Raw genomic sequence first — 14,947 nt, 5'->3', positions numbered from 1 at the left:
ATGATCATATTCCAATAACGGAAAAACTCTGATGCAGGATTTTGGAATGGATTGTGAAGATCAGATTAGGATGAAGTAGTGGAAGATATGAATAAAAATAATTCTACTGATAAAACATAAAGTTTATTTATGTTTAGACATTGTTTTTAGTAACTACAGTAACTGCATTACAGGTAGGTTGCATTTAGTAATATATATATATACTGTGGGGTTCAACGGTACATAAAATTCAATTAAATTGGGACAAATTAATTTGTTTCAATAAAATTGAATAAATTAAAAAAATGTATTAAATATTTTACGTTTGTTAGACCCCATAGATGTATATGTATGTGTGTTTGTTCTAAATGTAATATTTAATTTTCTAAAGATATGATCTACTCAACTGTTTTATTTATTTCAGCATACTGTACTTTGAAAAAAAAATTCTTCATTCTTTCCATCCTTCATTCATTCACTTCCATATGTGAAATTGTCAGGATTTTTTCCTTTTAAGAGAAATTCTTAAAACTGGACATAAAATGCTAAAGAATGAAGGATTTTCCCACTGTGGGATGAATAAAGGTTTATCTTCTCAATATTTTTTTTTCATCTTATCTTAGTCCATATAGCTAGCATTAGCCGCTAGCGCTAAAGATTCTTTAGCATTTTCATGCACTCTAGTTTCTTTATTTTATACCCCTGGCATTGTTGAGTATGTTTTTAAGTTTAATAATAATAATAAAAAAAATGCACTCAAACTTGTTGTCCGCCACTTAATACTGAGGGAACTGAGATTTTACCTTTGTATTTCAGTTCACAGATTTATTTATTTATTTTTTTTTTTTATTTTTTTTTTTATTTTTTTTAGAAATACTCCATGGTGGTGTGAAGTTTGCCAACAACAATTTCTTATGTAACGCCGACACCATCCAGTGGGCCGACATTGTGGACCTGAAGAGCAATCCTAAAATATTCGAACATCGGAACGTTTTAAAAGAATTTTGTAAGCTAACATTAAATCTGTACATTCTGATTGTTCTGTTTACTTTTTCATTAGTTAATTAATTAATAGTTTAAATATGGTTCTTGCCTTTTTCTTTTTTACAGGTAAGAAGTGTGACCAGAGCTGTTTCAATAACTCTTGTTGGGCTCCTGGCCGTGAAAATTGCCAGACTTGTGAGTAGTTAATATTGAGGTGATTTCAATGAGGGGAATAATTATTTCCTGGTTTATGGCTCAAAAAGTGCTGAGCTGCAGCCATATGCAAAAACCAGTGACTAATGCTAATAATGATGCTGTGAATCGATAATGTCAGGGGTCTAAACATCACCCTTGTTAGATTTTCTAGGGGTCCAAGCATCACCCTCTTAAAAAATTTTCAAGTATCCAATTTCATACAGGTGTTTCTCTGAAAGCATAAGTGTGATTCACTTGAAGTTTTCTGTGCTGTAATAATGCACCAAACTGTAAGTGAATTTCTAATGATGACCCTTCAACCAGCCAATCAGATTTCAGCAGGGCGTTTACAGGGGAAACACTTGAATCAATCGACTCTGTGTAACTCTGTGTAAGGATTAGCTCTTGGAAAGACTCTTTTGGTGCCTGGTTCCCATCATTCATTGCTTAAAGGAACTTAATGATGATTATGTTAGGGGAAAAAGAATATAGACACAAAACATTTTTTTTTTATAATATTACAAAGGGATCTCATTCTAATTACAAGTATGGGATTTGTGTGTGTTTGCAGTCACAAAGCTGACGTGTGCTGAGCAGTGCTCCAAGAGATGTAAAGGCCCCAATCCCAGCGACTGCTGCAATGAGCACTGTGCATCTGGCTGCACTGGCCCGAGACCTACAGACTGCCTGGTGAGGAAACGCTCAGAAAACACTTCACTGTCTGGTGTTTATATCATGACTGCCTGTGAGGTTTATTGGCTGGCTTGACCTTTGAAAGTCATAGGAGGAAGTAGGACGTTATCTTAACTCTGACAGACAAACCAGATGTTCTTTAATCATTACAATAAATTCAAGTCAAGTTTATTTATGTAGGGCTTTTCACAATGGACATTGTCTCAAAGCAGCTTTACAGAATTTAAGAATGAAAGTGAATGATGTGTATTTATCCCTGATGATGAAACCTGGGGGTGACTGTGGCAGGAAAAACTCGCTTAGATGTTATGAGGAAGAAACCTTGAGAGGAACCGGACTCAAAAGGGGAACCTCATCCTCATTTGGGTGACATCAAAAGTGTGATTATAAATCATTAAACAATACAGAACACTGGAGAGTGAGAACTAACATGAGCACCGAAATGCAAGATTATGAGTAATGATCTTTCTACAGTCAGTTGATGTTATGAAACCAGAAGCTACTTAACATTTGAGATTGTCATAAATCCAACACCAGCTTCTCCATGCCAGAGCCTTTAAACACTTAAAGAGGTCCAAACTCTCCATAAAGTGAAATCCAAATGGCGCTGGTACGTCTCTAGATGGTTCGGGATGTCAGCCATTACTTCCAAAGCAGAGCCAGAAATCCATGATGATATCTTCAATTGTTGTAATATTGTAATCTAAATCTTTTATTCGGAATTAATTTATTGTTGGTGAAGTCATAGTGACATTTTTAATTTGTTTAGTTTCTTATTATCTCTGAAAAGACAAGTTCAGTTCAGTGTCACATGATAGCAAAAATAGCTCCAACTTATGCAAATTAGTCGCTGTCATAACCAGAGGCTTTTATGATAATTCATAAATAATTTTTTTTATTTTGTACTGAATATATCAAAAAGACTTGACAACGACTAAATCTGCATTTAATCTGATAACATGACCACTTGCTAAAGCGTATCGAGTGTAAAGTCGATAATGTAATCTATTACTGACTGTCCTTTAACACTTATTTACTGCCGACGCTGTTTCTTAAAAGCTTCTTGTATCTTAGAGTCAGGAAACATCCGAGACTTCTGTACTGTTGTGTGTACATTGTGGCTGAATTTAGTGGTTTCGTGATTAAACATCGCTGAGCGTCGCAGTGCGGAGGCTCAGAGAACAGCTGGAGGAAGCATAATCACTGGAGCACTGAGGAAATGCTTGGTTATCAGAACTGAGCGTGTGTGTGTGTGTGTATTTGTGTGTTGCAGGCCTGCAGGGACTTCCAGGATAACGGTACATGTAAAGATGCATGCCCTCCTCTTATGCGCTACAACCCCAACACACACCATCTGGCTCCGAACCCGGACGGGAAGTACAACTTTGGGGCCACTTGTGTGGAAAAGTGTCCTCGTAAGATTCACTTTCGTACAGATGGATTCAGTTTGGATTGTATGAGGATTGTCAGTGAGATTTGTTGTTCTGTTTCGGGTCACATTTTAAGAGACTGAAAGACTAAAAGACATTATTCTTACTAAATTTGCTCACTTAGAAGCCTTCTTACAACTCTAGCAACATTGATCACCATTGTTCCCAAATACAAATCACTGCTCAACACTGTTCCAGCTGAACCATCACTGATCACAATTGTTACCAGCAATCAATCACTGATCAACACTGTTACCAGCAACCAATCACTGATCACTACTTATACCAGCAACCAATCACTGATCAACACTGTTACCAGCAACCAATCACTGATCACTACTTATACCAGCAACCAATCACTGATCAACACTGTTACCAACAACCAATCACTGATCACCACTATTACAGCAACCAATCACTGATCACCATTGTTGCCAGCAACCAATCACTGATCACCACTGTTACCAGCAACCAATCACTGATCAACACTGTTACCAACAACCAATCACTGATCACCACTGTTACCACCAACCAATCACTGATCAACACTGTTACTATCACGTAATTACCGATCACTATTGTTACTAGTGACCAATCGGTGATCAACACTGTTCCCAATGATCAATCAGTGACCACCATTATTCCCACTAACCAATCATTGATCAACCTTGTTTTAAATTACTAATCTGTAATAATAATTGTTTCCATTGACTAATCACTGATCACCATTGTTCCCAATGACCAATCATTGACCATATCTTTTTCTCAGAGACCAATCATTTACATTTACATTTACATTTGCGGCATTTAGCAGACTCCCTTATCCAGAGCGACGTACAAATGTGCTTTAAATCTCTAGTAGTGAATAAATCTACACTGGTACGCAAGAATACAAACTCAATATAATATAAATTATATGGTGATCAATCACTGATCACCATGTGTTCCCAATGACCAATCACTGATCAACAATGACCAATCACTAATCAACAATGACCAATCATTGACCATATCTTTTTCCAATCAATGATCACAAATTTTTTTACCCCAAAGATAAGTCTATTTGTTTGAGCTACCATATCCAAACACTTTTTTCAAGCAACATTTTGAGCAGCCACTTACTTCTTTCCTCTAAAAAGATTAGACAATACTGCTTTTAACCAGAGTTTAAATTAGGGATGAAATTTCACACAAGTGCCTAAAACAGCTCGCCGTCTCTGACCCCAGCACACGAACGAGCACACGAACCAGACACTGAGTAAAACCCAACATTCCTATCAATCCCTATGAGTCTGTCATAAAATGATTATCTTTTACTAAGTTATCTCCCAATTATTGGTCGCATGATTATCTAGAATCACTCTCACCAACAGTTGAGGAAAGAATCACCATTATTCTCTCCCAGACTCCCAGATATGCAAAGCATCCCCACAATACATTCTTACCATTCTCCTAACAATAAAAACTCCACTCAGGCACACATTAAAATTCCACTTAAACGAATTTACAGGTGAACACAACCTTGTTTCGGGTTTCTTTCAGATTCACTAAATTGTCCATGCCTGACTCGAGCCACCACTTTACTTCACCCATATTCATTCAGTTGCAAAAGCATTGTCAAGTGGACCACAGTGCAAACAACACAAGGTTCACTGTAGGAAAAGGTTTAACCCATTAAACCTCCAGGAACTACTAGGCCATGACTTTCTTCATTCCCGTACCTACACACGGTCTGAATTTTTTCTAAAACACCTTAAAGAGAAACTAAATGTAAAAATAAATCTGCGGAAATCGAAACTCTTCTCCATCGTTGCCCCGGTGTTGGAGTTAAAGCGTGATCAATTTCGAGCAAAACGAAGGCAATCATTTAATCGTGGATCGTGAGCCTGCATTCGTTACTGCAACTCTCCTGGTTTCTGAGTAACATCAGACACATTTCTGTAGTTGTTTGTAGCTACTAATTCATTATTATTTCTTTTTCATTGACAGATAACTATGTGGTGACGGACCACGGAGCGTGTGTGCGCTCGTGCAGTCCTGGCACTTATGAGGTAGACGAGGACGGGGTCAGGAAGTGTAAGAAGTGTGAGGGTCTGTGTCCTAAAGGTAAGGTATAAAAAAAGAGAGAAAATAGCTTGTACAGTGTCTATCTATCTATCTATCTATCTATCTATCTATCTATCTATCTATCTATCTATCTATCTATCTATCTATCTATCTATCTATCTATCTATTTGTCTGTCTGTCTGTCTGTCTGTCTGTCTGTCTGCCTGCCTGCCTGCCTGCCTGTCTATCTATTTCTGTCTGTCTGCCTGTCTGTCTGTTAATCTGTCTATACTTTTTGTCTGCATCTTTCCATAGCTAAGAATTCCCAAAAGCTTGTCCAGTGTCTGTCTGTCTGTCTGTCTGTCTGTCTGTCTGTCTGTCTATCTATCTATCTATCTATCTATCTATCTATCTATCTATCTATCTATCTATCTATCTATCTATCTATCTATCTAACTATCTCAATTGTTGGTGGAAATTAACTAGAAATTAAGGGCGGGGCTTAGTGGGAAAGCGGGTGGGTGTGTCCCAGTCTCCAGAGGTGTTATGTAGTTAATGATCACATTTTACATGTATGTCACATGTGTATTCCAAGAGATGTAAGTTATCAGAAATATATATAAAAAATTCATATAAAGTTCATCTTTTACCATGTTGCAGTGTGCTCTGGTCTTGGAGTGGGACATCTAACACAGGTCATGTCAGTCAACGCCTCCAACATCGATTCGTTCGAGAACTGCACGACTATCAACGGTGACATCTCCATTCTGAAGACGACATTCTTAGGGTGAGCTGAGACGCGTCCTGCATCGTTATATGTAAATTAGGTGGGAGTAGGTGTTAGCATGATGAGTTTGAATCCCAGGAAAGCCATGTTAGTTTTTTTTTTTTTTTGAGCAAGATCTTTAACTATCAAAGCATTTTCTCAAAGTTGAATGAAATGCTCTTCAGAATGAATAAACTGCACTTCGGTAAAAATATGTCAGTTAACCTGTTTCTGGATCACATGATTATGATTCCCCACCAAAATGAATGCGACAAACAACAAGCCGATAACGTTTAATATTCAATTAACTAATTCATGATCATGATCTCGTGTTTCAGGGATAGCTTTACGAAAACTCCGCCGCTGGATCCTGCCAGACTCAACATCTTCAAAACTGTCAAAGAAATCACAGGTTAGTGCAGCAAGCAAGAGTCTATGGACACCTGAGCATAAAACCTGTGCTTTTTGAACATGCCAGTCCACATGTAGTTCCCATTTGCTGTTATTATTCCCTCCAATCTTCTGGGAAAAGGTTTCACTAGATTTTGGAGTGGAGAGCTAGGGGAGATGAGGAGGTCTGGGGTGCTGTCAGTGTTAATCCCAAAGGGGTTTGATAGGGTTTGGGCTCTATAGCAGGCCACTCAAGATCTTCATGGAGCTGGCTTTGTGCACAGGGGCATTATCATGCTGAAACAGGTTCGGGTCGCCTTGTTCATGAGAAGGGAGATTATCATGCTGCTGCATTCAAAGACGCTCTTCATAGTTGTGTGCCTCCAACTTTATGGTAACAGTTTCGGGAAGAACCACATATGACTGGAAAAGTTCCTGGTGTCCCAATACTTTTGTCCATATAATCTATCTATCTATCTATCTATCTATCTATCTATCTATCTATCTATCTATCTGTCTGTCTGTCTGTCTGTCTGTCTGTCTGTCTGTCTGTCTGTCTGTCTGTCTGTCTGTCTGTCTGTCTTTATCTATCTATCTGTCTGTCTGTCTGTCTGTCTGTCTGTCTGTATTTATCTATCTATCTGTCTGTCTGTCTGTCTGTCTGTCTGTATTTAGCTGTCTATCTATCTATCTATCTATCTATCTATCTATCTATCTATCTATCTATCTATCTATCTATCTATCTATCTATCTCAGTTAAACACTTAGTTCAGAATGATGGAACATAGTTTCTTTCTTTCTTTTTTTCTTTCCTTTTCTCGTTTCTTTTTCTTCCTTTCGAAGAAAGAAAAAACAAACATTGTCAAGAACGTACATAGAAGATGATGTTCTATCTATCTGCTTTATTTTTACTCTTCCTGTCTATCCATCTGTTTATCAACACATCCTTTCATTGTTTCCTTTTCATTGTATGCTTCTTTCTTTCTGCATTCTTTTCAGTGTTTTAATGGATGTATATCCTTCCTTTTATCTGTTACTTTCTGGACACAGACTGTCAAACCTCTTACACTTCTTGACTCTGTCTCTCTCTTTCTTTCTTTTCAGAACACACACAGATTCACTGTAATTATCGTCATTACGTCGTTATGTAATTACTGTCAGAAGCATGTGTTGTAATCTTATTCATTCATTTATTCTCCATCGTTAATCAGGAACTCTGCTGATTCAGTACTGGACAGATGACTTGCCTTCTCTCAGCCCTTTTGAAAACCTGGAGGTGATTCGTGGAAGAACCAAACACCAGTAAGGTTTAAATGAAACAAATCCTGACGTTTGATGAAAAAAGCGTAAGGACAGTCAGGAGCTTCATTACTTTGTTTTCTTCTTGCAGAGGAACGCTGAGTCTGGGTGTCAGCAAAACTTCCATTAAGTACCTGGGTCTGCGTGCTCTGAGGGAGATCAGCGACGGAGACGTAGCCCTCACGCACAACACCAATCTGTGCTACAACAATCTAGAGCACTGGAAACGTCTGTTTAAATCCAGCAGCCAGGCGGTCCGGCCCTTACAGAACGCTGACGCTGCTGTCTGCGGTATCTATCTGTCTGTCTGCCTGCCTGCCTGCCTGTCTGTCTGTCTGTCTGTCTGTCTGTCTGTCTGTCTGTCTGTCTGTCTGTCTATCTATCTATCTATCTATCTATCTATCTATCTATCTATCTATCTATCTATCCTATTCCTATGTATTCACCCTATCTCTTTCTTTCTCTCTCTCTCTCTCTCTCTCTCTCTCTCTCTCTCTCTCTCTCTCTCTCTCTCTCTCTGTTCTTTCCTCAATTCTGTCAGTGCATCTGTCTTCCTGTCTCTCTTTTTCTCTTTTTATATTTTAATATTTATATATTTTTTTTTGTTTGTCTATAAATCTATCCATTTACTATATCCTTCTATTCTCTTAATTTTTTCTATCTTTCTTTCTTTCTTTCTTTCTTTCTTTCTTTCTTTCTTTCTTTCTTTCTTTCTTTCTTTCTTTCTTTCTTTCTTTCTTTCTATGTGTTTTTAGCTCTTTGGGAAACAGAAGTGTGTGAATGGTGGAATAAAGAACAGAGATGTTTTTAACCCCAAGATCTCTTGGTTTGTGTGCAGTGGAGCAGAATCGGACCTGTGATACGATGTGTACTCCTGAGGGCTGCTGGGGTCCCGGGCCCACCATGTGCTTCAGCTGCGCGAGCCGCAGCCGCAAGAAAAGCTGCGTGGCTTCCTGTAACCTCCTGGAGGGGTGAGTGACGTGGGCCTGATAAACCAGTGAACACATGCACTGGGATTTCAGATGAATTTTGCAGCATGTTTTTGATGTAAACTGAGAAGTTTCTGAAGAAAAGGTTGTGTAATAACAACATCATAACACTTTTGTAACAGTGAGCCACGTGAAAGTGAGGTTAATAGTACGTGTGTGGAGTGCGACCCCGAGTGCAGACCCCTGAACGGATCTCTGACCTGCACCGGGCCTGTGAGTAGATTGCAGGAATAATGAGGGTCTTTACAAACAGCTGCTTCAACATACAGCAATGTGTACAGAGTGAACTTCTGCACTGATCCTGCACCTTTATCCCTCACTTTTTATCACTTTACTATCACTCCATCACAACATTCCCCTTTCTTTCTTTCTGTTTGTCTGTCTGTAATCTATCTGTACTTTTTGTCTGCATCTATCTATCTATCTATCTATCTATCTATCTATCTATCTATCTATCTATCTATCTATCTATCTATCTATCTATCTATCTATCTATCTATCTATCTATCTATGTGTCTGTCTGTTTGTCTGTCTGTCTGTCTGCCTGCATGTCTGTCTGTCTGTCTATCTGTCTGTCTGTCTGTCTGTCTGTAATCTATACTTTTTGTCTCTATCTATCTATCTATCTATCTATCTATCTATCTATCTATCTATCTATCTATCTATCTATCTATCTATCTATCTATCTATCTATCTATTTCTGTCTGTCTGTCTGTTAATATATATATCCTTTTTGTCTGCATCTATCTATCTATCTATCTATCTGTCTGTCTGTCTGTCTGTCTGTCTGTCTGTCTGTCTGTCTGTCTGTCTGTCTGTCTGTTTATACCATTTGTCTCCATCTTTCTTTCTTTCTTGTATGCGTGAAACATATTTAGCGTTAGCATTAGCTTAGTGTAGCTCATGCTATAGTCTGTAGCATAAAGTTGTAATGGTTGCTGGTTTTGTTTGCAGGGTCCTGACATGTGTGTCGATTGCTTTAACTACAAAGACGGGCCGCACTGCGTGTCTCGCTGTCCTCAGGGTGTCCCCGGCGAGAAGGACACGCTGGTGTGGAAATACCCCGATGACATGCGCGTGTGCCAGATCTGCCACCCCAACTGCACCCAAGGGTAAGAGTAGCCACCTGCCCTTTTCCTGTTCATTTCAGCTTCGATCAGATCTGATCGTCTTCCCTCCTCTGTGCGCTGTACGATTTTTTCACACTTGACTGCATTGTCTTTAGATGCACTGGACCAAAACTTAAAGACTGCAAAGGCATGAGGTAAAAATGAAAAAAAAAAAATAATAATAATAATAATAAAACCAGTTAAAACCTGCAATAAAAGCAGTTCTAATGAAATGAACTCGTATCTCAGTGACTCGAGCACGTCGATCATCGCCGCCAGCGTGGTGGGAGGACTTCTGGCTTTCGTCATCCTCTGCTTGGTTGTGGCCGTGTTCATCAGAAGACGTACGATCAAGCGCAAGAGAACACTGCGGAGATTACTCCAGGAGAGAGAGGTCCGGCTCAACACTCGACCCCATAACCAAACACACACACACACACACACACACACACACACACAAAACACACTCAGACTTTTTTAGTAACAAAGTTAACCATTTATACTGCAGTGCTTCTGAGTTCTCTGCTCTGATTGGTCAGAATTCTGATTGCCTGCTAACCTGCTTACATCATCTCTCCTGTTCTCCGTCGTACACAAGTTATTCTGTTAGAGACAAAAATGTCCAAAATGTCCACAGATCTTTCTTCCAGTCATTCACTGTCCAGTTCTTGTTTTTTTTACTGAATTTGTTGCAGAGAAAACAAAGGGACCATGCATGTGTCCCAAAAGCGAAGACTAGGTGTTTCCACACGTTTCACAAACACTGTACAATTCTATAATATAATACAATATAACGTGTCACTTCGAGGTGGTGTCAAAAAGTCTCCAGACTAGTTTTGTAACATGCCGCCTGATAGCAGAACAAGGCTGCACGCACAGTCACAAGGAGCACCGACCTCCATAAGTCATAAGTTTACATCGATAGCCGTGCAACTGGGGCTATTCTGACAATGTGTGTTGCCACGTTTGCAAGTTCATGGACAGCAAGTTAGAACAAAAAGCAAACGTGAAATTATGGGCAAATTTGCTACAGAGACGTTTGACATGATTTGACAAGTTCACGGCGATGCTGCAACGAGTCTTTCGGGAAGTTTTGAGCGGAAGGACATTCGACGATAGAGACAGAGCTACAACTCGGAGCTCTTAAAACTTTTTGATACCACCTCATATCACCACTGAATAATACTGTATGCTCACTGTATTGATTATAATACTTGTTTGTGTTTTCCTTCAGCCTACAAAGCTAGCTAGTAAGAATTGATATTAAGAGCACTAAGGAGGATTGTATTGCTCTTATTTGTGTGTAATTAGCCGATCTGTGTCGGTGGGACTTCCTTAGTTTAGTAGCGACCAGAGCGCTGCGAGTGTGTCCGCTGTTATCTGAAGCAGCGGGATGATAAGTAGGACACGAGTACGTATCTCTCAACAAAGCCAGAGTGTTGTATCATCTATCATGGGAGAGGAAGCAGCACATCAAGACAGGATGTGCTCCTCACTGAGTGTGTAGAGTGTTTCAAAACGTTTCCTGACAGGACGTGTGTGTGTGTGTGTGTGTGTGTGTGTGTGTGTGTTCTCAGTTAGTGCAGCCGCTGACTCCCAGTGGAGAAGCTCCGAACCAGGCGCTGTTGCGTGTCCTCAAAGAGACCGAGTTTAAGAAGATCAAAGTTCTCGGCTCCGGAGCTTTCGGCACCGTGTATAAGGTGACTGACCCTTTTTGGATATCCGTGGTCACGTGACATGGACTGTGTGTGAGAGATACAAGTCACGAATCCTCGTGTTACTCTTTTACAACTGACTTTATTTCTACGAAGGGAAAAAAAAAAACACCAACAGTTGGCTAATAAAATGTTTTCTAATAACAGTTTTTAAAAAAAATGTTATACAAGTGATCCAGGGATTGGTTTAACATGTGAAAAACGTTATAGTGGTTTTAAACTAATTATTCTAACGAATTAATTAGTATAAAAAACACCAATATTTTAAAATGTGAGATCTAAACCAGGCCAATTATATTATTTCTGTTTAAATTAATTGTTTAAAATAAAAATAAATATACAGGCGATCACGTGATTGCTGGGAGAGCAGTATAACAAATGCAAATTAGTTTGAATTAATTAGTATCATCATAAATAATCATTATTAATTAATTGTCACAATTCTTACCACAATAATGAATCATTATTAATTAATTATTACTGGTTAATTGGTTAATAGTGTATTTTTTAATTCATTATTATTATGGTATTAATGCTCTTAATTGGTAATTAATCACTAATCAATTAAATAATTTACACACAAATAATGAATTATTGCCATAACATTTTACATTTGTTCTACGTAAATATTGTTATACTGTTTGTATTTTCAAATAATCAGTCAATCAATTAATCAATTGTACAGACAATGAAATGCAAAATGGCATTATATTAATTAAATAACTTTTTGTTAATGGTGTTAATTAGTTGAGTGATCTATCATTTAATTAATGAATACTAATTTAATATCATGACATACTGCATTATTAATTAATTGTGTTACCTTGTAATAAAAAATGTTTTTAAATAAAAAATAGATTTTTCTGGTTTACATATACCGTAATTTCCGGACTATTAAGCGCACTCAAATATAAGCCGCACCCACTGTTGAGTTTATCTTTTAGCATCGTCGTGCGATTAAAAATCACCATCGGTGAAGCTTTTCTCCCGATGCCGTGCAGCTCAGAACACAGGTGAAGTGTGTTTTTTCATGCCCGGTTGTTTTCAGCGTGACGAATGATTCGCATTTCCTGTAGACAGTCCGAGTGAGCGGCAGGTCAAACGTCAGAGGAACATCATCCATATTTATGATGTGGTGCGGCCCGATTCAGTGGGAGCGCATCTGATTTAATATAAAGAGTTTCATTGGTTCACCTGAACCCGTTCCGCAATTTCATTGGTCTAATGTTATGGGGCTCAGTTTTTTGGATTGAAGATTGTGAAACCGGAAAAACCCAGGAAAAATCCATAAATTCGCTGCATCATTGTTTAAGCCGTGGGAAAAGCGTGGGAAAAAAGAGCGGCTTATAGTCCGGAAAATACGGTAGTCTTTATTATAAATTATATAACTATAAACTTTTTATTTGGATTAAATACATAGTAATTTTTATTATATTTTTTACGATTTTTTTTAATAACCATACTAAACAAATTTACATTTCCATACTACAAATAAAAAATAAACATATTAAAAAGGCCAATTACTGTGACACAGAGTTAAATAACAAAAATAACAAATAATAATATAAATTAATACTTGCTGTTATGGAAAAAAAAAAGATTGAATACATGTTTAATGACATTCTTCCTGCGTGATGTGTGGAGAATACAAACAAACAGCATTTCAATGTAAATTCAATACATTTTTGATCCCATTTATTCATTTGACTGATTTTAGAAATGAATAAAGCTGAGAAGTCTTATAAAATATTAATCGACATTCCCAGAACGTGTGCGTATCACTGACTTCCTTTTTCTAGTAAACATAATTGAATTAAATGATCTTTATTCCTCAATGAGACATTCAATCCTCACAGGATTTTTTCCATTCGTTTGTTTTGACGTAATCGCCTCGTTTTGGCCACTGAAAGCTGTTTATATGTTTTTCTAAGTGATGAGTGTTCACATGAAGATGAATTGAATCTCTTGATGCAGGGTTTATGGGTCCCGGAAGGAGAAGACGTGAAGATTCCCGTCGCCATCAAGGTTTTGCGAGAGGCCACGTTGCAGAAAGCTAACAAGGAGATCCTGGATGTGAGTTGGTTATTATTTTTATTGTTTTACATAAAAAGGTGATTGGAATTTAGTGAGGTCCAGTTTTGAGATCATTTTAAGCACAATTACTTAGATTAGAAAAATTTGAAATTCATGTGAGACAAGCAGATGGTATATTTAGCATAATTTGCTTTAGAGGAACCAAGCAGCACTGCTTTCATCTGGCAGTTACACTGCTGTGGAATGATGATGATGATGATGACGATGATGATGATGATGATGATGTTACAATAGTGATTATCTCAGTTCTCAGGTGCACTGTAGAGACCTGTTTTAATCACAGCATTTGAAATCTCAGACACTACATTTTGACATTTATTGAACATACAAATCTGCCCTGAGTATAATTTAAACTCTAACTAACGTACACTATGTGGACAAAAGTGTGTGGACACCTGAACATCTCATTCCACATTCAGCCTCTTAGTAATGTCAGGTACTGATGTAGGTAAGGAAGGTGAGGAGGTCGCAGAATGCAGTCAGCATTTACATTCATCCCAAAAGGGTTTAAGTTCTGTAGCAGGACACTTCCAACCCATGGAAAGCAGAACTTCATGGAGCCAGAGCCGGCTTTGTGCACAGGGGCATCGTCATGCTGGAACAGCTTTGGGTCTCGGTCTAGTTTGAATGAAGGGAAAATTTCATGCTTCTTCATCCCAAAACACCATGTACAATTGTGTAGTTTGTGGTAATTTTTTGAAATCGAACCAATATGGCCGGAAAAGTCCAATACTTTTGTCCATACACTATATATAGATAGAGAGTATCATATCTGATGCTTATAATAAGTCTAAAATTAAATATGGTCGTTCCTGAATAAGATTAAAGAGTACGTTTTGGTATTTCTTAGGAGGTCTGCTCGTCCTTGGAGGCTAAGGCTGGAACATTTCTTCTGAAGATCTATATATATTAGTTCAAAAGAAAAATCCTCTTTGAGTAAGAGGATGTGTTTTTAGCGATAGCCTGGATGGCAGGGTTACTCTGAAGATAAGTCAGATATGTAAACACTGCAGACTTTGATTAGGCCAAACAACTTACAGAAGGAGAAATGTGATTGGGAACAGGCCCGGGATAATATTAATAAGGATGTGCTGCACGAAGAACCATCTGGAATACACTCCTCTGGCTCCCTGATGACTAAGGAGGAAAGGAGCAGTTATTTGTATTGGCCGAGCGTGAAGTCTTTTCCAGAAAGTGACTTTGAGTGTAATACTGCGCTGTTCTTCGATTGTCCTTGTGTCTTCCGGTAAAGCTGCAT

The 14,947-nt window shown here is 38.2% G+C and overlaps 1 protein-coding gene across 1 annotated transcript in view; it reads left to right on the top strand.

Annotated features, from left to right (window-relative positions):
* egfra (epidermal growth factor receptor a (erythroblastic leukemia viral (v-erb-b) oncogene homolog, avian)) overlaps positions 1–14,947 on the top strand; it is a 58,623-nt gene that overhangs the window by 33,860 nt on the left and 9,816 nt on the right. Inside the window, exons 4-19 of the mRNA XM_046876768.1 lie at positions 851–985; positions 1,090–1,158; positions 1,730–1,848; positions 3,125–3,266; positions 5,271–5,387; positions 5,988–6,114; positions 6,432–6,505; positions 7,695–7,785; positions 7,874–8,073; positions 8,621–8,753; positions 8,894–8,984; positions 9,726–9,883; positions 9,997–10,035; positions 10,130–10,274; positions 11,458–11,580; positions 13,570–13,668. Of these exons, the coding sequence (XP_046732724.1) occupies positions 851–985; positions 1,090–1,158; positions 1,730–1,848; positions 3,125–3,266; positions 5,271–5,387; positions 5,988–6,114; positions 6,432–6,505; positions 7,695–7,785; positions 7,874–8,073; positions 8,621–8,753; positions 8,894–8,984; positions 9,726–9,883; positions 9,997–10,035; positions 10,130–10,274; positions 11,458–11,580; positions 13,570–13,668 (1,862 nt within the window). The remainder of the gene's footprint in view (positions 1–850; positions 986–1,089; positions 1,159–1,729; positions 1,849–3,124; positions 3,267–5,270; positions 5,388–5,987; positions 6,115–6,431; positions 6,506–7,694; positions 7,786–7,873; positions 8,074–8,620; positions 8,754–8,893; positions 8,985–9,725; positions 9,884–9,996; positions 10,036–10,129; positions 10,275–11,457; positions 11,581–13,569; positions 13,669–14,947) is intronic.

This window comes from Silurus meridionalis, chromosome 20 (genome assembly GCF_014805685.1).
Source record: "Silurus meridionalis isolate SWU-2019-XX chromosome 20, ASM1480568v1, whole genome shotgun sequence".
Classification (NCBI taxonomy): Eukaryota; Metazoa; Chordata; class Actinopteri; order Siluriformes; family Siluridae; genus Silurus; species Silurus meridionalis.
Note: the sequence above shows the minus strand (reverse complement) of the source record. Positions and strands in the feature narration are given on the sequence as shown.